This window comes from Poecilia latipinna, unplaced genomic scaffold (assembly GCF_001443285.1).
Source record: "Poecilia latipinna isolate Pla-1442-1.1 unplaced genomic scaffold, P_latipinna-1.0 Scaffold816, whole genome shotgun sequence".
Taxonomy (NCBI): Eukaryota; Metazoa; Chordata; class Actinopteri; order Cyprinodontiformes; family Poeciliidae; genus Poecilia; species Poecilia latipinna.
In genome coordinates, this window is record NW_015113432.1 from 113,780 (window position 1) to 137,389 (window position 23,610).

Consider the following 23,610-nt stretch of genomic DNA (forward strand, 5'->3'; position numbering starts at 1 on the left):
TTGCCTCCACCTCCTGCTGGATGACAGAGGCTGCAGCCTCTTTCAGCATCCTGTCAAGATGGCTGACTAGAGAAAATCACTGTTATCAGGCTTCCTGTCATCTGTTAACAGAGCCCTAGGTGGCCTGTTGTATTAGTGTCTTTCTCTTATGGAACAAAGACAACATGGTTTGTAGCTGAAACTGTTGAAGAAATGTATGCATGTTAATGTCACACAAAGCAAAAACTACAGACAAACTAAAGAGAAAAATAAAAACAAACTAAAGATGTAGAGATGGTTTCTACTAATTCAATTACCTTGGTTAGGCATGGCATTAAAAGGCTGTTAAGATGCAAATAGATACAAACAGGGAGCTGTAGTGTCTGCAAGCTCAGATAAACTAAATTGAATTTCCAATAAGATTCAAACCAACATTCACTGACTCCGATTACTTTAATTTCACTAAAATAAAGGACAGACTGAGCTCCGGCTAGCAAAAGCATAATTAAAATTTACCCACTAATGAAACGTCACTACTTGTTTCATTCCTACAGCCATGTTCAGACAATAAAATTGATCAGAGCTGGAAAAAGTTGATTGGATCTCACATAATCAGGGGATAATGGATAAATGGACAGACGGATGGATGGATGGATGGATGGATGGATGGATGGATGGATGGATGGATGGATGGATGGATGGACGGACGGACGGACGGACGGACGGATGGACGGACGGATGGATGGATGGATGGATGGATGGATGGATGGATGGACAGGTTGATAAAAGTCCTCAAAGCATGATGCCTGATCAGTACAGTTTTACATTGAACTGTGACTTCAATTCAGTTTGTGCCCCTCAACCTAGAATTATTATTATTAATAATTACTTACTTGTGATTTCTTATTCTTAGTTTAAGTAATGTTTTAAGATGATGTTGAAGGGAGCTTGTGGAGTACACATTTCATTGCCAGATTTTCTTTTTCTGAGCATATGACAATATAGTTATTTCTATGTTTAGCTATTTCTCCCTTGGCCACAGAGTGTGTTCTTTGACAATCTGGAACATCTTGAGGAAGTGATTTTTCCAACAATGGAACTTTGCGGGCACTTATTGCAGATCGCTTGGCTTCTCAAAGAGGTGCCTATATTATAGAACTCGCAAAGGACCTTTTTTGACCATTACAGAGTTTTTGCCATTTCAGGCTATCCTTTGATCCATTGTAGTGCTTTTCCATTTTCCTCCACCTCTTTCTGGTTTTGGTTTCCATTATAAAACCTTGTAGATCATTTTCACTGAGCTGCCTATCATTTCCCATTCTTCAATATATTTTTTAATCAAAGTTCGCTGTTCTTAACAATGTGTGAAATGGCCCATTTTATCCACATTTTTCCCTTCAGACTATCATTCTGTCTGGCACTACATTTTCCTACATATACGTTTAGTTTTTAACTTGTTAGCTGAAAAATGTCCCTTCAAGTATTTTTCAATAAAATGTCTGATATTTCAGTCCTAGTAATTGAACATCCCGCCCCATTCTCTTCCTCCTATTATAACCTAAAGGAAATAATACACACAAGGTGAAATAAAACAACCAGGATGTGCTTTTTTCTCTTTTGGTCAAACAATCCTGTTTACAGCTTCAGATTGTGAGGAAAGTGTTGCAAATTAGATAAACCAGATGAATAAGTAATTTCCATTGCTTTGACTTATTTTATATGGTCTGCGTGGTCAGAATGAAAAACAGCAACAACTCATGAAGCACCAAGCGTAAAATGCAGCTTGAATATCATGGAGCTCATACCTGCTCAGGGTTGAGGCCGGGGGGAACCCAAGCGTACTCTTCCAGAGCACAACCGGAGTCATCGTCGGAGGTGGAGTTCCTCTGGAAGTCATACATCAGCTTGGTGATGGTCTTTTCCATCTCCAGAGACATGGCTGTCACAACATGCTCTTCCACACACAACCGTTTAGTGGACACAGGTATTCCTGTGGAGGCAATAGACAGGAGCGTGTCACTCAAAAATTACAAAATAAATGCACCAGTGTGAGAAATTAGGTGGAAGACCTAAAACGTTTCTGCACTCCTCTCACCGTCGAAGCTATGGTGACAGATATTGTCATGACTGGTCTTATTTGTGCCTCATTGCTTCGTCTATTCTCCTGTCTGCAATCACGTAGGTCCTTCACCGTCTAATCTCAGAACATAAATTACTCCTGAAGGAGGATCAGGAAGAGAGGACACCAGCTCACAAAGACTCCAACAGCTCCTTGGGAAACCCTTTTCATCATGTAAAACTGGCATTTTACCGTATTAAAAAGAAAAAAAAAATCATTTACATGAGCTGTTTTAAAGTGATAGCTCTAAAATGTTTCCTTTCAGAAAAAAAGGCTCCTAACTTCACTTCTCTCGTCATTTGTGACTGACTTTATCTCTTCTGCTAGTATCTGTGGTGGTAGGGACATAATTATGAAACGTAAAGTTGAAAATTTCCTACATTTATTAGGAAATAACTTCATTTAGTTTAGGCATATTTTTTCTAATGTTTCCTTTTGTTTGGTTTTTCATCGAAAGTATTTACATCCCTTTAACTCTTTCCTGTAATGTAACAATTTCATATGTTTACGTCTAATTTAAGGGTTTTATGCTACAAACAAAAGCAAAAGTCATAACTATGAAATGAAAAGCTGGAAAGATGTATTTGTATTCTGACCCCTGGTTGTTTATAGTATATTTCTACAAACTTTGCATACAAAAAACTGAGAGGTTATTTGATTCATCTTTGCATTTCTGAACAGTAATTTATAAGTCTCGCAACATATTGTTGTATTTAACTCTGAACTCTGAGTTATTTCAAACAAATAAATATGCTGCGATCTAAGCCATCACGTAGCTCTGGTTGTTTGCTTAGAGTCTTTCTCCGACTTGAAGGTGAACCTTTATCCCAGTCTCATGTCTTGTTTAACATCTATTAGTTTCTCTTCTATTATTACGCTGCGTCTAGCTCCTTCTATCTATCTATCCATCAGCTCTGACCGGTCCTCCTGTCTGTGCCGAAGCATCAGCACAATGTTATTTTTCCCGTCCATGTTTCATGGGTGAAAAAGCGTGTTCAGGATGAGTTGCTGGATTAATTTTCTAAAATAAAAACAAATAAAGGTTCTGGCAATTCGCGGACAGAACTTTTTTCAACAGAGGCATTTTTTCTTGTCACTCTTATACAAACGCCAGATTTGGGGACTGTAATGCTGTGATAATTGATTTTTGGTTTTTAAGTAAACAAAAGGCTTAAGATGTTGCAGACTGTGGTAAAAATACACTTCTATGTGGAAAAGGATCAAATGAAAAAAGCCTTGTCATTCACTATGCCATTTCTGCCTCCCTCACTAAATGTGGACAATCTGTGATTCCGTGGCAACATGAAACATTCTGATTGTGTTATAGCCTGTAAGTCGGCTTCAGTTGGTGCCATAATTAACCTGCAGACATAATATATTCAGCGAGAATGAATATATGGATATCATCAGGAAAAGAATCATTGGAAAGGTTGCAGATTTCTTTTTCTCAGCTGAAACAGATTAGGTGTTCACCATGTGTTACCATAGTGATCGCTTAAGATTCAAAGAAATACACCTTTTCAGCTCAAAGCCCTTTAGGTTGAAAATTTACCTTAAAAATGCTTCTCTCTGCACCCTTGAGATCAGAATCACAATGGCAGGTCCCAGATAAAAACACATGCAGTCAAAAAGGGCATGATTCAATCTGGATTCTTATTTGGAAATATATTTTAAGCTTTCCAACACAGATAAGGAGTAACATCTCCCTGGTTTCCATTGAGTTCCCACAAAAAAAGGCGCATATCACCCCAAAATATAACCCTAAAACTTGCAGAGCAATCTAATTTATCTTTAGATGATCAGTTTGCTTTTCTCCTCCTCCTTCTTTCTGTCTGAGAGGAGAACAGATGCACACATTACTGACTTATGAATAATTAACAGGAATAGGCATCGCCTCCACCACCAAAGTATGAAAACGACATGCAAGTCATTTTCCAGGCAGCAGGAATATTTAGCGAACCAAGATCGAACACGAGATTGAGTCGTGTTTACATCCTGTTGGTTGTTAATTTAATAGCCGCTGAGTGGATAGGTATTAGAAGATCATTGGAATGAAAACGTAGCATCATCAGAATTATATATGACTTAACATTTGAAAGAGATCGTTTAACTTCAGGTTGTTGGATATCATCAGAGAGCGCGATCAGGCATGTCAGTGCAGAAAACACAGCAGCAGACGAGGCCTTTGTTATGTCTGCAGGTCACGTATCGAGGTCTTTGCAGTTCACTGACTGAAACAACAGCAGATGATGGCAGGTGAGAAACTGTGAACAGGGCCTGACATCCGCGAATCAAAAGGATTTCTCTCGAAACAAGCAGACGGCTCTTCTCTGTTATAGTTTCAGGCAATAATACTATTTCCTAAAGATTAGAAATCAGAGTGGGGGCTTCGGGGGGAGCGGCTTAAGCTGTGGCCAAGAAACAGAAGACATCTGAACAGACTGAGCCAGTGAGTCAGCCTCTATCCCAGCAGATCTAGATTTTCTTTATTTCTCTAAGATGAGGGTTGCTGATTTCTTTGTGAAGACGGATCGCAGGGGAGTAACCTTGAGCGTCTAGCCTGGCCTGAGGCTCTTTGTCATTAGTGCACAGAGACTGAGTGAGTAGACATCAGTTCAAACATGACTTACTGTGATGGCAAGGAATGAGATCAGGGGTACAATACTGGAAAGCCTGAAATCAAGTACTAATTACACTCTGGCACTGACAATATCAGGGTGAAAATGGCATTTGTTTTGCATCATGGTGTGCTTCTGAGGCCAACAGATTCTCAGCCCCTTTTCTCTTAATCTCTATCACAAGCTCATCTAGCTTGAAGTTACTAGAAGCAACTTCTAGTAACTTCTAGAAGCTACTATAACGATCTTTCACCTAATGTATTATCTGAGCTCTTAGAAATTATATTTATCTACATTTATTGTATCATTTATCACTACCAGAAAACAAAGAACTATCCTTGGAAAATAATAAACTCTAACAAAAACCGATAGTACAAATGGGATTGTTAAATTGGAAGTTCAAACTAATTTTCCTTTATAACTTCTTGCTTCCTGTTAAGAAAAGGTTGTTTCTTTCCACTGTCTCCACATGCTTTCTAGGGAAGAAGGTTACTGCACAGTAAAATATCTCATTCAATCTACTGTGCTTCTTTGATTATTATAATTTCAAGAAAATTGCAGTTAAATATAAGTTTGACCGCACTGAAGTAGGACTGAATTAAATTAAACATAACAGAATTTAGATCTATCTTAGTTGTATTGGTTACATCTGATTATATGCTTGTTGAAATGGAAGAATTAATGGATGGGTAGATTGATAAATCACAGCTAATAAATACCCACAATTCTGTTTCTGGAAACATTGCGTAACTACAAACAATTGTTAATGGAGAAATGGTTGGTTATGGCCAACATGATCATGGAGAAAATGCTGACATTCAACAGACAGTGACTGTAGGCTTAGCAAAAACTGGTTGTTGATGGAGTATACATCCCCAAACCTATTAATGGAATGTTATATGAAAGGGGAAAAAAAGTGGTAGGAAATATGTTGCTTTGAAGGAATTGTGAAGCAAGGTTTATTTAGTATTTTGGGTGAGATTTTAATATTTATTTACAGAGGAACTCAGCTGGGTTGTGAAGCTACAGCTAAGATCTCACAATTGTGCTTTGAACTTCAGAAATGATCTTCTCACTCTAACTTCAAGTCACAAAGACAGTTTTTAGCATACACTGTCCAAGCCAACAAAAGTCTGTAATAATAAAAAGATGAGTTATACTTTGTGACAGTAGTGTGCCGCCAGCAAAACACTTTAATGCTTCCATTAATCTGGATTTAATGAAACTCCAAACAAAATCCAAGTGTAGGGAGGTTAATGGATTGAAATGAATGCAATGTTCATCCTGTTTCTCTGTTGCATAGCCATAGCAAATTCACAGAGAAGGCTGTGGCATGTTCTCTGCAAACACTTTGAGGAGATGACAACATCACTGTTTGCACCAGTGCTCAGATTAATGGTCCCCTTGCACTCCGCCTATTAAGATGTACTGTAAGTCTCCGCTGTGCATTGTTAAACAGAGACAGCTTCCGTGCCCGGCAGCTCCAAAGCAACGTGTCATCCTCACACTCAAACTTTTGACTGAACAGTCACATTGTACAGAAGGCCGCTGATGAGTGTGACTTTTTGACGTAATACACACTCGCAAGCACGACCGGTTTGTCACAAACACACTCCTCTGTTCTTACCCAGCAACTCACGCAGGGGGAGGCAAGTTGTGAAGTTCTACTTCCTGGAGGGGGCTAATTTTGGGACATTTTTTTTTTTTGACAGATGGATTATAACACTGAGGGGAAAAGAACAATATTGCACTTGTAAAGGTTTATTTACGGTGTTGCTCATGGAGTTGGAGTGAGATGTTGTTTGGTTTCCTGTTTGCTTTAGTTCGGTGTATGAAAGTAACTACAGTTTTATATTTCAGGGGGAAAAAAAGGTTTATACAGAAACTGACAAAGCTGGACAGCATCCAGTGATTTCATGACTTAGTACAGTTTTACATTAGCTCACACAAGTTAATAAAATCACTTTATGAGATCTAATGAAATGGAAAGCTTTAGACTTTAGGGTTTTCAATTGAGTCACCTTTTGCAGGATTCTGTTACTTTTCTTGGACTTTCTCCCTTTGTTGCTTCTACAGCAGGAACTAAAAGCAAATCAGATAACTAGGGTTGAAAAGTTACCCCAGAGGCTTCCCCACTAGGGGAGGAGTACTTTCTAGGAGAATCCTGAACCAAGGCTGAAGTTCTGTGATGGAAGGTTGTTGATTTTTTTTTTTCTTGTTGAATATTCCTAATATTTTTGATTCATCCACCTCTGTGTGGATTAATCTATATTCATCCACTCTATATGTTTAAATCCAGCCACTCATGTTCAAAATCAGTAATTTTCAGTGTTTTCTTTCACTCAAAAAAAAAATGGAGTATTGTTTTGATTTCATTTAAATCTGCATTTGAGATGGACAACAGCATGTGTATTCCAAGTACAGTGACATTGAAACAGCAAGACCTCTAAAGGAAGAGGACCCTCTCAGTTTCAGTGAACGTAACCTACATAAACTTCTTGGTTTTGGACTCCCCTTTGGACGTCCGCAACACTAACAGAGGTTAAAAATAAATAAATTCTGAGGAAAATGGTTACATTGTTGAAGTGTATAGTCAAATCAAGTCAAGGATGTTTGTGTAACACATTTCAGCAAAAAGGTAGATGGTAAATACCATCGTCAAATCAAGAGTAATCATTATCAAACATTGATTGAAGACTAAAATGAATCAATGTTCCAGTCATTATTAATCAAAGGCATCTCAAAAGCAATGAGGTTTTAGTCTTGATTTAAAGGAACTTAGTGCCTCAGTATCTCTGACATTTCTGAAAGTTTGTTCCAGATTTGTGGTGCATAAAATCTGAATGCTTCTCACAACAACGATGGTGTGTTACAACTATAACACACCATCCCCCACAGATTTTACTCAACGTCAAACCTCTATGAACATGATGAGCAACTCAATCGATACAGCAATGGATTCTCAAAGGACTAAAGTAAACTTTGATAGCATTTAGAGGTTAGTGTCAGGCTCTATGTTTCTGTTCATGTTTATTGGTTTAGTGCACAAAATCAGTCGTGTTTAATTTGGATTTGCACTCTGACCATGACATGATCTTTTACTGTCACCTCCTCTTCTGCCATCCTCCTTAGTACAGGTGAAAGAAGGCAAGAAGATGCACGACGAGAGATCATAAGAAGGAACAGCAGGCATTTAACAAAATGAGACAGCATCAAATAGACCTGACAAGAGGCACAGCTGCATTGCCAGCCTACTGCTGTATTTTATGATCTGTCAGATGTGCAGTAACGCTAATGGTGACAACTTATTTATGTACTTTTAATTTCATTTAAAGCATGGAATGATGCGTCACGGCCTTTTTATATGTCACAGCTGCCAAGAAGATTTCAACACAGTGGGACTTCACCCCTCTCCTCTTCTCTAACTAAGCCATTTTTTAAGGCGTTACACTCATATTAATCTCCAGGTATCAGGCAAGACAGAAAGCAGAGGAGACAATGAAGCAGAAAAAGAGAAAATGTGAAACTGACACTTTTGTTTGTTAAAGGAGGAACATGTGGGATTTAGTGACATCTAGTGGCCAAGTTGTAGAATGCAAACAACTAAACTTGTTTCCCTCTGAGAAACTAACCAATTCTTGAAGCAGTCAGAAGGTAACGATTGCTGATAAATTAAAGCTTTTATATTGTAAAAGTAGAACATTGTTGATCACATCAAGATCAAAAAGCTGTTTGTGTTTCCTCTAATATAGTGTAATTTTGACTCTTCATAGTGGTTTGTCAAACTAGTTAAAACAAACTAGAGGTCTTAAAAAACATAATCTTTTAATAAATGTTGCCTGCAGGGCTCATATTGGAGAAGATGATTGCAGAAAAAATAGATTGTTAAAGGTACTAAAATATCCTACCTGCACAGACTAGTTTAACATTAGCATAACAGTCAGAAAACTGATACTAGAACCTTTTTCTTTCATACATGCATTTTATTATAAAATTAACAGTAAGTTGGGATCAAATATCAATGTTTTAATGGGTCAGTTCAGGGCTCATCTCTTACAAATTAATGGCACTATATTAAAAGGTGTATGAAACATACTCAAATATACATATAAACACTAACACTTACGCCTCTTAATTTATAAATTGCATAAGCCCTGTTTTTGAATTGCTCTACTGCACATATACTATACATTTTATGCAATCTTACCTTTTTGTTTACTTTTTTGTGTCTCAGTTATTGACAGATTTAAGCAAGAATATCGTACATAAAAATGATTTATCATGTTCCTTTTATTTCACAATTATGCACTACTGGGTTTTGGGCTATCATACAATCTAATGAAAAATATTATAATTTGTGATTGTGTAAAATTTTAAAAAGAAGAAGGGCTGTGAGTAAGTTTGTAATAACCTAGACTTGAGGTTCCTGAGAACCTTGACTACACATCATAATTATGTGACTTGAAATTGACTTTGTACTTACAAAGGAAAGAACCAGTTTCAGTAAAGCGTCTCATTGTTAAAATTAGAAATTAAAAAAAGAAATCTCTTTTTGGCCACTCTACAAAAAGTGCCTGATACCTTTAAAGATGCATTCAATTTGAGAAAAATCCAATTTTATTTCCATACATCTGACACTGATAAAAGCAATTTCAGTCAGGTGCAGCGACTTTTACATGGATGAGGAGACAGCTCATCTGAAGTGTTTTTAGTGAGGCAGCAGCCATCTAACCATCTAACTGTGGGTCAGCTGAAGAAAAAAAAAAAACCCTGCGAGCTACCATGGCAACCAATTGGTGTGCAAAGTCTTGAACAACAGCCATCCACGAGTATCTGCAGAAATGTGTGACTTTATTGATGTAACACGAAAGTACAAGCAAAGAAACAAACCTGAAAGTAATAGCTCTTATTTCTAGCCATCATCTCTGCTGAGAAAAATTTTCTTCTGAGCTTTTCTCCTAGCATGTACAAGGACCGGGTTAAACAAAGGATAATGTACCTGCTGTAACCTTTTTTTTTTTTTTTTACGGCTCACAGAGCCCAAATTGTCACTGAACCTGATATTTTTACCGTCACTTTCATCTCCTTCCATTCAGACCAATTAGCGGAGCCCTCATTTACACACGAATTAAATGAGATTATTCAAAATCTCTTTGCCAGGAGAGGGCAGATATTCACAAGTATAATGTAATTTTCAGAGCAAAGAGAGGAGAAAAAAATTCACAATAGCTAGAATTCCTCAGAGAGGGATTACACTTGGAAACATATGGTTTTTGTGAGAAAAAGAGGGACAGAACAAGAAATACTGCGAAACAACAGATAAAGGGCTGCGGATTCAGTGTTAAGAGCAACGCTGCTCCTTTTTTCACGTGTCATGCTTCACCCACCTCTCTCCTTCCTCCACCCATCCTCATGTGCCTCTGACAGGCTCTGTGTGGGTGTGCATAAGAGAAAGAGAAGGAGAGCGAATGATGGAGAGGAAAAGCTCTTATTTATGTAAAAGCTGACATGAGAGAAGGTGCTCAGCTGAAGCACAGAGCTGGACCGCGGCTTTATTAACTCTTAACATGCAGAACAGAACCAGTAAACACCATGAAAAAGTAATGCCAAACTAATATTTATTCTCTTTGTGCAGCGCAATAAGTATTCACATTTCTTTTCTTCTGAATATGGTTGGGTTTTGATTTTTTTTTCTTTTTAAGAATTCTACAATAATCAGGGAATAATGACAATATGACTGCAGGTTTTGTTTATCTTTAAACAATACAAATATTTAAATGTAAAAGATAGATGAGTGATCAGACCTCTTGTTTTGACACTCAAAACAGAGTCCAGGTGTATCTGATCTCCACTGATCAGCCCTAAGATGTTTCTGTATCTTGACTGGAGTCCAGCTGTTGTAAATTCAACTGAATGGACTGATTTGAAATGAAGCACACTAGTCTATACAAGGTCTCGAAGCAATAAAGGGAATTCAGAAGCCAAATTATGTTTGGGAAAGAAACAAATCTAGAAAGGGTTTGCAGCAGTCACCATTATTCACAAACTGAAGCTTGGAACGACAAGGATCCTCTTGGGATCTGATCAAACTGAGTAAAGCGAGAACAGAACGGTCCATTAAGGCCAATACATTCTCAGCAAAAACATTAAAATGTTTTCTCTCCTCCATGGCTGCCAGTACAAGAACATAGTTCTTTCTGGCAAAGACGTGATACTTTACAAGAACAAACGTTTCTGATTTATAGAAGTCTCTGGACGTCCTTTCCCAACATAGGCACTCCAGAATCACATTTCTCAGACACCATGCATAAAAACAATTCCTGCCCTGAAAACATGCTGGAAAAATAAGCTGAAAGCACTTCCCAAACAAGGCCACCAAGGACAGTTTTATGTAATTTTATTCTTGACCCCTTGGAAGATGAAACTCAGTTCTTTGTCTTTTCAGGGTATGTACAGGCAGAACTCTAATAGTGCCTTGCTTGAATTTTGCCAAAACAAATCTGAGATGAGATGATTACAAGAAAAGTTCCCTGGCTTTTATTTAAAAAATCTCTATTTATCTATCTGTCTGTCTCTCTCTGTTTCCGTCCATCCATCCAGCCCAACATCTCTAAGCCTAACGTTAACCCAATAAACAGAGCCAAAATAAGAAAGGAGTGACTTCAAAGCAGTCTGTGAATTTCCTTTGGTGGTCCAGTCAGAGATTACTCAAATCCAATTGAACATCTCTGAGAAGTCCTCTAAATGAGTGAAAGCAACACTGCTCATTCAAGCTGACTGAGTTTGAGAGGATCCACAGAGAAGAAAATGGGGAAAATACCAAAACAAAGCTCACAGACACAAAAGCAGGAATACCAGAGGCTGTATTTGCTGTCAATAGTGGTTCAACAAAATATGAAGTCAGGGATTTGACTGTTTAGAAAGTAAGATACTAACAAATGTGGAGATATGTGTGAAACATGTTTTAACTTTGCCATTATGTAGATCTCTGAGAGAAACAGAAACTCCTCAAATTTATTTTAGAATGAGACTGTAATGTAAGGAAATGGAAAGGCGTGCAGATATTTTCTGGAGGCACAGTACGTTCCCTCTATAGAGCGTGTCTTTAGTTTTTACATTTTCTATTTACTAAAAAAGTGCCGTCCTATACGAACAGGGAGATGGAGATTACTCTGGAATATTATTTATGTAATTAGACAGCTGCAATCTAAAACACTGGAGGTCTCAAACTGACTCCCTGTTCACACAAACGCCAAACAAAAGGAGGACTCTAATTGTCTCAGCAGGTTCGGAGTTGTCAGCCACTGTCAGTGCTGTATGTAGGCAATTATGTAACAGTAAACAAACACTGAGTGAAGTTATTAGTCCAACATACAGTCATTAATCAGCCAACGCCTTTTACGGACTCGGCAGCAGGATTTTTCGCCAGCCTTGCTTTTCCTGCGATTGTGAAGGCTGTCGGATCATTTATCATTCTGCACCAGAAAGCTGAGAGCAGAAGCAATGTGTTCCTCTCCTTCACTCCTCTGGAGATAATGGAAGCTCTTCGCAAATTTTAACAGCCTCGCTCCTGCAAAGAACCAGAACGTCCAGTAGTACAGGAGGAGGTCTAAAGGCTTCAGCTAAAACAGTTTCTATATATCTGTCAGTGTTTGACACATCTTCCAAGAACCACAGGATGGTTCAGTTTACCCATTTTAACAAAAGCCACTTAAAAAACAAACAAACAAAAACAGGGTACTGCTTTAGTCAATCCAATTTTTGGCCAAGTATATCCTCTAAGCCCACTTTCTTAGATACATATTGCTAGTACCAGGATAGACTCTTCATTTTTTGCCATCAGAACTGCCTTTATCCTTCATGTTACAGATTCAGCAAGGTCCCAGAAATATTTTCTGGGTCAATATTGACATCAAAGCATCATGCAGCTGCTGCAGATTCGTCAGATATGCGTCCATGGCTCAAATATCCTGTTTTACCACATCCTAAAGGTGCTCTACTGGACTAAAATCTGGTGACTGTGTAGAATCAACTCATTTTTTCTTTTCTATCATCTCAAGCCAGTTTGATCTTTGTCCTCTGAGATCAACAAGGCTTTTTTTTGTCCCCACAAGAGCTTCTCACTGAAAATTGTCTCATCTTTAGACTACTCTCTGTAAACCAGAGGGATGATCTGGTATTAAAATCCCTGTAGATCAGCAGTTTGTTTTTGGCAACGACTATTCAAAGTTGAAGCCACTTCAATTCCTTTTATTCTCCATTGTGTTGCTGCCACGTGATTAGTTATTACACTATTTATGCAAACAAGTTGTTGAACAGGTGTATCTACAATAGTTTAGAATGAGACTAACTTAAAGTCTAACTCGTATGAGAAAGCAAGAAATGTGAATTTCATTTTCAAAATGGCTTACGACGATATGTAGTATATTCGGGACATAATCATGCAGTTTACATCCAGCATGTAAAGCCCCAGCGCACAGATGTTTGCATCCAGAAGAGAGTATAGATAAAGCTTTGCCATCACAATCATGAAACAGTCAGAGTCAAAATATGAATCTGAGAAAAAAAAAAAAAAAAAAAAAACAAAACCAACATCAAATCTATGTTTTGCATTTGGAAATCTGTTTAACTTGAGCAAATTTGCCTGCAGTGTACAAGTGAAGCAGCTCTTTAATTGCTGAGTTTTTTTGTTGTCAGCTTAGAAATGCTGCTTTCTTCTCGTTCCACATGCAAGACTTAGAAAAGGTTCATACATATCCAGCTCACCCTCAGAGCACTTCTAATCAGTGCCATGTGCCCTTTCATGTCTAGAAAAAAGGAGCTGTGGCAGTGCGGCAGGATTTAGATTATAGTTTTGCTTTTACTAATTAAACTAATTCGCTTTGCCACCCTTTTTTAAATATTGCTTTCATCAGCCAACACTGGCACCCTTCATGCTGGCACCCGGAGCTACACTGGAACTAATTTGATGGCTCATCATCTCATTCCCTCGCTTACATAATCGACTGATGTAATCAATTTTACAGGACCGCAGACGGATGAAATCTGGTATCACCCTTTTTCACCTCGGCCGGTCTTCTGATGCAAATGAGTAAGCGAGGACAGTTTGCCTTAGTGTTCTGCAGGAGCAAGTGTTTGATAACACTCCCAGCAGCAAGCAAAACACAAGAAATAGGTTGGTGTGAGATTCTGATGGCATAACGTTCAGTCAAAAATAAAGCAGTTTTATGGAACCGCACTACAAAAAAAAATGACCCAATCGATGTTATTTATTCCAGAAATGAAACTCCTACCACTGCTATTCACTATTTATTGTTATTTTGATGGGCACCAGTTATTTTTCCTCATTCTAATTTCCTACTATTGCAGTTTTGATTTTGTTGTACCCAAGCATTTAAAGGTACAAATGAACTGAACTGCTGTGGGCTATTTAACAAAAAAGATTAGACAACATAACAAGAGTATATTTAAAACCACTTTGCTGGCTGATTATGTAAAGTAATTTTCTGTTATCTGCCTATAATGTTCTGTAAGGAAATGTGGTTTTATGACTCCAATAAATATAACCTACCAGCAGGAGATAGTTCAGGGGGGGTTGATCTGCCATTTTTCAGAAGATTTAATGGGACGAATAGGGTCCAGAAGCAAAATAAATGAAAAAAGGGGGTTTTATCAAATTTTCACAAAATTACTTATTCCTATATAACATAATCCAGTGAGCAAATTAATTTGGCTAAAAGGAGATTTTCCACATGTAAAAACAAAAAGCCAATATTAAAAAAGAACATGAGAACAGCAACCTTATTATCTGAAATGGGTAATATTCTCCCTTCATCTTTCAAAGATTAGCATAAAGGATTGTTTATTCATGTCAGCATAATTTATCTTTTAACTACACTGATGCAGACAAGATCAGAGCTAAAGATGAAACTTAATTCATTCCTTAATTTATTCATTTATTGTAATTTATAGGCCTTCAAATCACTTAGAGGACATTAGTGACACATTTGTCTATGGAGTCATTCCCATTTGTAGGTTGAGAAAGTGATAAGTGAGTGAAACACCACAATGTAAACCACTAACAAATTATTTCCAATTATAGAAGGACACAACTATATTACTTATTTCTGAAACCTAAAACCAAACCTGATATCTGCTCTCAGCATTGCTGTTAATCTTTTTAATCTGTTTTCATTTTCCTAGCAGTGACGAAAGGATTTTCAGAGTGCACCTGCTGGGGTTTTGGTGGTCATGTTAAATTTAGATTCTTCAGCCACTTTTATCTTGTTTCCTCGTCTGTGGGAAATAATCCACTGATTGCAGGAATAATCCATCTTTAGCGCTCATAAACTGAAGCCACAGGTTAATCTTTGTGAGATTAGCAGTGGAGTCCCAAACAGCATAACGGATATGCATGTTTTTTTCATATTCAAGCTTTGAAAGGACATCTTAGGAAAGTGTGTAATTTTTTGTGACAGACAAAAAATAAAAATAATTTAACTGAACTCATAGAAAGCAGAACCACTAGGAACAAGGTGGGTGCAGTTGTATTGTATTACAGATGAGATTTAAGTCATTGTATGATCTCAATAATTATAAGAATACAAAGAAAGCAAACTAACATGCAACACTTTTAGTACATGGGTAATAAATGGCTTGATTACATTATGCACCAGTTGGATGTATGAAACTATAAAACAGGTTACTTTTTTTCAACCTGCTGTAGCCTAACAAGAGTGATGGGTGGTTCTCATTTAAGTTTTCCTGCCCAGAAATATTTTCAAACAACCCAAATGAGCTTTTTTGTACATGAGGAAAAATTGTAGTAGCAGGCAGGGGAGCAACAGTGCCACATTACTCTTTGCTACATACAACTAGAGGAATTAGAGGAAACCTCGGGCACTTTCTCCATCATCTCAATAAAATGACCGTAGGCTGCGGGGGGAGGGTATGTCCAGCTTGATTCCTCCAACCCTTCATGTCTGCAGATAAGCATCAAAGTTGCAATTTTCCTGTTGAAATACAATGGCGTGTTCTTTACCTAACGCTTAATAGCAGCATTTGCACTTACTGACAGTGACAGAGTAAAGCAGTGTTGACAGGACCCAAACAGTAACCCACTGCTCCACTGATGGTGGTGTGTCAGCCTCTCTGCTGGACCAACAGCAGCCCGAAATGTCAACCCTTGGCCTCTTTCCACTCCCCTGCTGACCTCGCAGTTATCCTTGATTAATTATACAGGGATATCGGTACACACAAATATGCAAGCATTACCTGAACACATGCTCACTATTTTACTATTTTTACCCTGTTTCTCCCAGAGATGGATGACATTATGCCACACAGAAAGGAAGCACTCTGACAGAGTGTCTTAAGCTTCTACATCACATAATGGCACGAATGTTGGATGTATTGGAGTCGTCCTAGTTGAGCAAATACCACAACGCATCAAAAAGTCATTGAGATTCATGCACTGAAACAGGAATCCTTATTGACAGCAGAGTAAACAAATATAACTTCAGCTGGAAGAAGCAGCAAAAAAGTGTGTGTATTCTTTATAGCAACAGTAAACACAATATAGTGAACTGCAAATGTGCTTAAATGTATCAGTTTGGCTGTCATCCAGCCAACAGGCACCAGCTCTGTAAATACCACATTTTTAAACAATCTCCATCTCTAAAGTCTTTTTACAACAGTGGTACGGCAGTGTTTTGACTTCTGCTGCTTATTGTGTTATGTCATAGTGAGAAAAAAAAATGGATATAAATAAGTATATCCATTCACCCTTTGCAATTGGTTGAAGATTATACTGTAATTGTAGTATAAGTTCTGTTTTTATTTAGCAGTTAAAGTTGGAAAACATACCATAATTGACTTTTTAGTCAAAAATGGCTTCTTTACATATTAAACTCAGAGATTCCCAAAGCACAAAAACAGTTTATTCATACTTCTGATTTGTATCTCATTAAATCAATACAACACAGTACTAATGTCGCATTAGAAATACTGTGCCATGTTGCCCCATTTTTAACACCGGTATAATTTGTTGTGTTTGGAGTTGTATCACAAACTGTTTGTTGGACTGGTTGGTAACAATCGTCCTCTCCTCCCCCCTCTACTCTTACTTTGTTCTGCCAACATTTGTGGTACTTGGTAGACTGAAGATATAGTTCCTTACTGTACACTAGAGCTAAGATATAGTTCCTTACTGTACACTATGACAATGCAAACAATAATGCGCAACTACCTTCTGACTACTAGTCCGACCCACTGCCACCAACAAGCTTCAGTGGATCACAGGGAGGAATACTCACCTTCCAGTTTCCTCCCCCACCTCATGCTGGCTCTTAATGCCAAGTTGCTTAATGATCTGTGTATTTGTGTATGAATGTGTGCGGCTACCATAAAAGCTCTTTAAGTGACTGGCATGACTAAACACTGCCACATAAGTTCAGCCCATTTGCCATGAAAAGACAGCCTACGTAGGATCAGTGGTACTTGTACCGCAGTTTGGAAACCATTACTCCACAGGATGAACCTTATAAAAGGCGGTCTTTCAAGCAAATTCTCTTCCTGCTTCTCTCCATCTTGTTTGTTAACCCGAACATGCAGAGAAGAGGAGGTGTTGATCAGTTGGCTCTTTGGAAAAATTATTATCAAGGACACTCATGAAAGCAGCCGCTGCGCTGAAGGCGAGTTAGAGATTCTAACAACACAACTGCTCATTAACTTAGCAGCCCTGATTGGCTGTCAGTTTCACCATCCATCCCAAGTTACACAACTCTTCGTTTCAGTAACAAACAGCTCTCTTGTAGCACCAATCAGCTCATAATCCAGTTATGAGGATTAAATTCTTACCGCAGCTTATTTGGATCAGGACTAACAAGAAATTAATTGAAAGGGGGTTGACCCTATAGGAATAAAGCTCTGCAGTTCAGCTAGCAGAACAGACTGAGGAAAAAGCTTGGAGTAAGTGGCAATGCTGGTGATATGAGTTGGAACATTACACACACACACACACACACACACACACACACAGTCGAACTGGTCGTCTGCATTACTCATCGAAAAGCTGTAAGGACATAATTTCCATGTGCTGATCTGGAATGTACATTCAACCAAATAATCCACAAACAGTCTCTGAAACTCATCTTCTCTCTCTCTCTCTCTCTCTCTCTCTCTCTCACACACACACACACACACATACACTACTATTCATATCCCTGATGTGCTAATTGCTGGAGGTGTGTTCCTGAAATCCAAAGTGGGACTCTCTTACCTACAGATGCACAAATTTTCACAAGGACCTGAAAAGCTACAATTAAAGGGTGACACATTTCTGCTCCTCTCCCACTGTGTGTGGGATGGCCTGAAATAGAATTGCAGGGTTTCAACAAGCAAAGCGCACTCCACTCTGCTGCACATGCAGGCACCATCCTGCAAGCTCAAGGAAGGAAATGGATGGTTGGTTTTGTAAGAACAGTTATTTTACCTAATGCTCTGCTTGGTGCAAAATCTGGTAATACAACACGAGGACCTAAAGGCTAACATGGAGGAGCAGTCCCCAGACTGGGCCAGTGCCTTCCAGCTGGACTCCACATTCTCCCTCTACTTATCCTGAACCACAAACTCAGGCTAATTCCTGTTGCACGAGGCCATTTATATCACTTGCCCGGTAGTTTACTCTTCACTGCCGGGGCTCTTATTATTCCGGAGAGCCTTGCACGGCTGCTGGAGAGCGGGGTACGTGTGTGCTATTTCTGTGCGTATTTATTTGTTTCTGAAGACGTGTGTTTGTGGTAATGTGCATGTGTGAGAATGTGAGAGGTAGAGAGGGAGCAGGAGAGAAAGAGACTGTTGCTATGCATTTTTAGACGTCCTCCCACTGGTCTCTTCACATGAAACATCGTGGCAGAGAGGAGTTGAACACATAAATTTCTTTTGTTTTGTTTTTTATTTTTTTTTTTATAATTTTTATTTTTGATGCGCTGAAAGCTTTGGTAGAACATTAAGAGGTCGGGCACATTTCAGAGCTGCCTTGATTCAGTGAGGGGAAGAAAAGGGGCTTGAACCCCTTTATTGCTTCTTATTTTGGCGTACGGCTCAATTACTTTGATGGATTGCAGGGGGTGCTGAAGGACATCAGTGTGGTTTACTGAGCTGTACGTTGTCTTCCAATTTCACCTGTGCTGAAGAGTCATGTTATATGGATTATTATGTAACTTGTGAATTATGCAATGATTTGACTGAAATGTATTTAACCTTTTTTTTTTTTTTTTACTATGTGAAAATGATGTATGAGTCTTTATAAAGATGTAATTTATGTTTTGCTGTTCAAGCAGGTTTTAGGAAGGCTTTTGAAATAGAGTGACTGAATACATAATTTGTCCATGTCCAGGCACTTTGCATCCATTATAAGTTTGTGGGAGTGCTTTTATGACTTGGTTTGATTTAATTTAATTAGTGCCTGCCATAGAAATAAATGAAAGGTAATTTGGTGCATAGACTGCATTGCCAGCATTGCCCTGTATGGAACGTTACTCTGAATGGGTTCCTTATTGTCTTCAGGGCACTTTATTGTTGCTCAGACATAAAAGGGCACCCACACAGGGTCAAGATGTTGGCATCTTGAGTTTCCATGACAACATACTTCAACAAAAAACCCTGCCCAAAGTCCTATTGAATTAGGAGAAAGCAAGAAGAAGAATAAAAAACATTCCCTCACAGTGACATCATACTTCTGTCTAGAGTAGTCTAAGTTTTAATAATCCTTTTGATTTTCTTGAAGTCATTATTTAGGGAAATGACAACCCTCCTGAAGCTGATCTGAAATGTCCTCTTGACCAAAAATCCACAGTTTTATTTCCTATATTTTGTAGAAATCCTCTTTCAGAAATGTGTCATTATTGTAGCAATTTCTTGAAGACAACTTCCCCTGTAGGTTTCTGTGCAACACACACAGACACATATTCCTACCCACAGGTGCTTGAACAATGTAGCAAACCGAACACCTGCTCCTCCATTTTAAATGTGGGGAAGCAAATTTGTTTTCCTGCTCCTCCATTTCCCTGCAGTCAAAAAAACTTCTCAGTTAATTCTGATTGTACTTTTTAAACAAGCAAGTAAAAGGCTGTATTACTAAAATAGCTCTAAAGTAGTGCCAAATTTTATTCCTACCCTCCTCTACCTCAAAGTTGGTGCACTGATTAGCACTTTTGCCTCAGAGCTAGATCTTTGCTGCTTTAATTTGCATGGAGTAACAATTTAGCTTCCCCCTTCACTTCAAAAATATGAATGTTAGGTGAATTGGTGACATGCTAACATTAAATCACCTGTAAGGTATGTACATGAATGATGGACTGACAACCATTCCAGGCTGGACCACATCTATTGCCAAACATGATCAACCAGGAACATAAAAGTATTTATCATTTTTTTTAAATTCATTAAAAATAATCTTTTTATATAGTTTATATCCTTCCTACAGTGGAGTTCTAATAAGTCACATAGCTCCTTTCTATAAGGCTTACATTAGTCATAAACTAACAATTGTGATGCTGTTTGTGGCTGAATCCGATGTGTATACAATTTCAAAAGTCAAGTTAAACAACTGAATCTTTTTATTTTTTTGGACAGAGCTCTTTGTCATAACTCCTCCTTTTTTAGACATTAATTTTACAAAAGAAAACTCAATGTAAATTTTTATAGTCATTTGATAACATAAATGGACTTATTAAATTTTTTTTTATTAATATCAGTATTCATGTAGAAATATCAGAGATCTCCACAAGCCATTTTTTTCTAAGTCTCAAGTCTTCTTTAATGACTGAAATAAACATTTTCTCATCAAATCTGTGACACGTAATGAACCTCTAACCCTGAATTGATGTTGGTTATGAATCCAAATTGGTTCAATTTACCTCAGGGCATCAAAACTAAACATGCAGAAAAAGTATATGTTAAGATAAAAATACTATACAAGAAAAAATTTAGTAGAAAATACTATTATAAATTAAGTGACTAAAAAAATATTACATTGGTAGAGGGCATATACAAGGGATGGCTGTGCTTTGATTTAAAATCAATGGTTTTCACTGGGCTGCTGTGGTATTCAGTTCAAAAACATGAATATCAGGATAATAATCAATTGTAAATTGCCCTGTGTGTCCCTGCGTTGGTCCTCTCACAAGACCCACCACTCAGCAATTCCCCTTGTGAGTCTAATCATGATTGAGGATAGAAAACAGGTGTAATAATGAAAATTGAAATCGTTTATGTTATAAGAGCGGCTCTGGTTACAAGTCTAACACCGGCAGAGGGCAAGGAGCAGACCGCTCAGATTGCAGAGACTCCTTTTCCATTACTGTGTCATGGACCTGGGTGTGGGAGACACAGAGCAGGATTGATGAAAGCTTGGTTAGTGCTCTTCTGTCTCCCTTCACCTGTACAGAGAGCGTCTCAGGACGGGGCACTGTTAAGTTTCTTTTTCTCAGCTTTGGAGATGATTCTAACTCAAATTTAAAATGAACAACTAGATGAAAGCCTGAAAAAGTTCAGATGGATTCACATCATCACCAAATTTATTTTTAAATATACAAATAAAAGTGTTGTTGTGAAAATTAATTGGGTCATATTGCATTTGCAAACTTGTTGTAGCCACATTCATTTTTTTTTTCTTGTTCTGTGTTCTCTAATGTGGCAAATATTTAATTAAAGCTACCCACACCTAAACATAGTTTTTACTATTGTTGCAAGAAAGCAAAAGTGAAAGAAAATATTCAAATTTAAAACTGTAAAGTACTCACTTTCAAAGGTTTCATTCTTTTAGAAACTGAGAACCTTCACTAAAATACAATCCAAAGAAAATATTTGCTCTGTTAATTTGTTAATATGATCTCAAGCAATCTCAAAAGAGCTTCTATGTAAGAAAAATCATGACTAAAGTCAAACTTAAGTTTGTCTCCCTTCTTGGATCACTATTCTTATACTTTATTTAGGCACTGTAACAACTTGTATAAATTTAGGATAGTAATATGACACTCTGAAAATATGTACCAGATAATATGAAAAAGGTACTTCTATATCAGTATGTTTAAAGTGGTACAGAAAAGGCTTTGTACTTTTCCAGATCTCTTTCATTAGTGACATATTGTGTATTGCTTTCAGTCCCTGTGAGGTTTGTAAGTTTCTTCTAGCTCTGACAAAAGCTCGCATACAAACAGCAGTGTCCATTCACTGCTAATGTGATGAAATAAAAAAAAAAAAATAGGTCATTTATTTCTGTGACAAGTTTGAGAGGATTTTTCTGCTCTGACGTATTTGACTGCTGATAACTTGGCAGCACAGTGTGAATTTCACAGATTCAGTCCCTTATACAGAAATCTCAATATCTCACAATATTTTTTTTTTATAATCTTTCCTTACTGCCAACAGAATAGCCTCTAAACTTTTAAACTTTGCCCATTGATGTGAGCAAAAAAGATTATGTGTGTGCCTGGGATGAATTGGACAAGGGGGCTTATGAATAAACTTGCGTTGCTTGAAATGCCGATTCCTCATATTCTGTACATGGGCTAAGATTAAAACAAGAAAAAGCAGAGGAATGTGCGTTTTTGTGTGAACTGGATAAGCTCTGTGTCTGGCACTGAACTCTTGGGTTTATAGAACAACCCACGTTCAAAAACGGTGAAGAGAGTCGCCACTTAAGGCATGATTCATTTGACATCCTCTGTCATCAAAAACCAGTCCTTTTGTGAAGGCAGGCGACAAGAATCAACAATAGACCTGTAATGACTCATGACAGAGTTGCTTCAGAAGCAAACAAAGGCATAGCAACTGACAGTGACAGTACAAAGTGAGCAGACAATGAGATTGGATGTATCGATCAGATCTCTTTAGACAAGTCGAAGCTAAAGATTCTGAAAAGGAAGAAATCATTTTTAGTACGAGGCTGCGGCAGGTTAACTGTGCATCTCTGCAACTGGTAAACTGAACTTTTGTGATACATTTCAAGCATGTGAATGTTCCACAGATTAAAAAAAAAACAAACCTTTATCATAAATAAACAAACTGAGTTCCATATTAAAATACGTAAATATATTGGTAGGCCCCAAAATATTCATATTTCTGGTAGATTTAATTTTATTCTAAAAAGTTTTTTTCTAAAGAAAATGAAAACTTGGATCTCTCAGAAGATAATAAGACAATGCAAACCTTGCCTAACACAACTGGTTGAAAATGTTAATTTTATAAGTGTTTCTATGGTTGGGTATTGGAAGACAAGCTAAATGTGACATGTTTGTTCAGTAGCCGACTGCAGGCTAGCTAATCAAACACTTAGCTAATGGGCTAATATCAACTTGTTGTACTTCTACCCTGCAAGGATCAGAACAGGAAAAAATGTGAAATATTCAACACTACTGCCAAATTTAGCTTGTGTTTATTATATACGTTTGACTACCTGTTTGTCAAAATCAACATACAAATAAATAAGTGTTATTCACAACATTATTATGACTGTAATAGTATTTTAGCAGCGATGTGAACAATTGTTGCCTTTTTAGTATTAATTTTAGTAGAAAGCAATTTAAAAAGCAAATGTTAAGATTTGATGGAAATACACTAACATTGATGATATTTTTAATCAATGTTATCACAACATGACACTCTGATACTGGCCCAATCCTAATTATAACAATGTATTCATGTTGTGTGTTAAAATGAACTTCATGATCTGATATTTTATAGTCAGATGCCTAATTGTTTATTATTGATTATGCGGACTTGAAAACTAGCTATATTCACATATGTTTATTTTTCTTGTTTTTCCCAAGCTATTTTCCCGTTAAAAATGTGTCGTTTAAAAGTCCTTATCCCAAGCAAAAGGTGTTCATA

The 23,610-nt window shown here is 37.6% G+C and overlaps 1 protein-coding gene across 1 annotated transcript in view; it reads right to left on the minus strand.

Annotated features, from left to right (window-relative positions):
* The window catches only part of LOC106956425 (prickle-like protein 2), a 48,462-nt gene that overhangs the window by 12,535 nt on the left and 12,317 nt on the right, over positions 1 to 23,610 (minus strand). The window contains exon 2 of the mRNA XM_015047256.1: positions 1,785 to 1,969. Within this exon, the coding sequence (XP_014902742.1) occupies positions 1,785 to 1,916 (132 nt within the window). The 5' untranslated portion in view covers positions 1,917 to 1,969. The remainder of the gene's footprint in view (positions 1 to 1,784; positions 1,970 to 23,610) is intronic.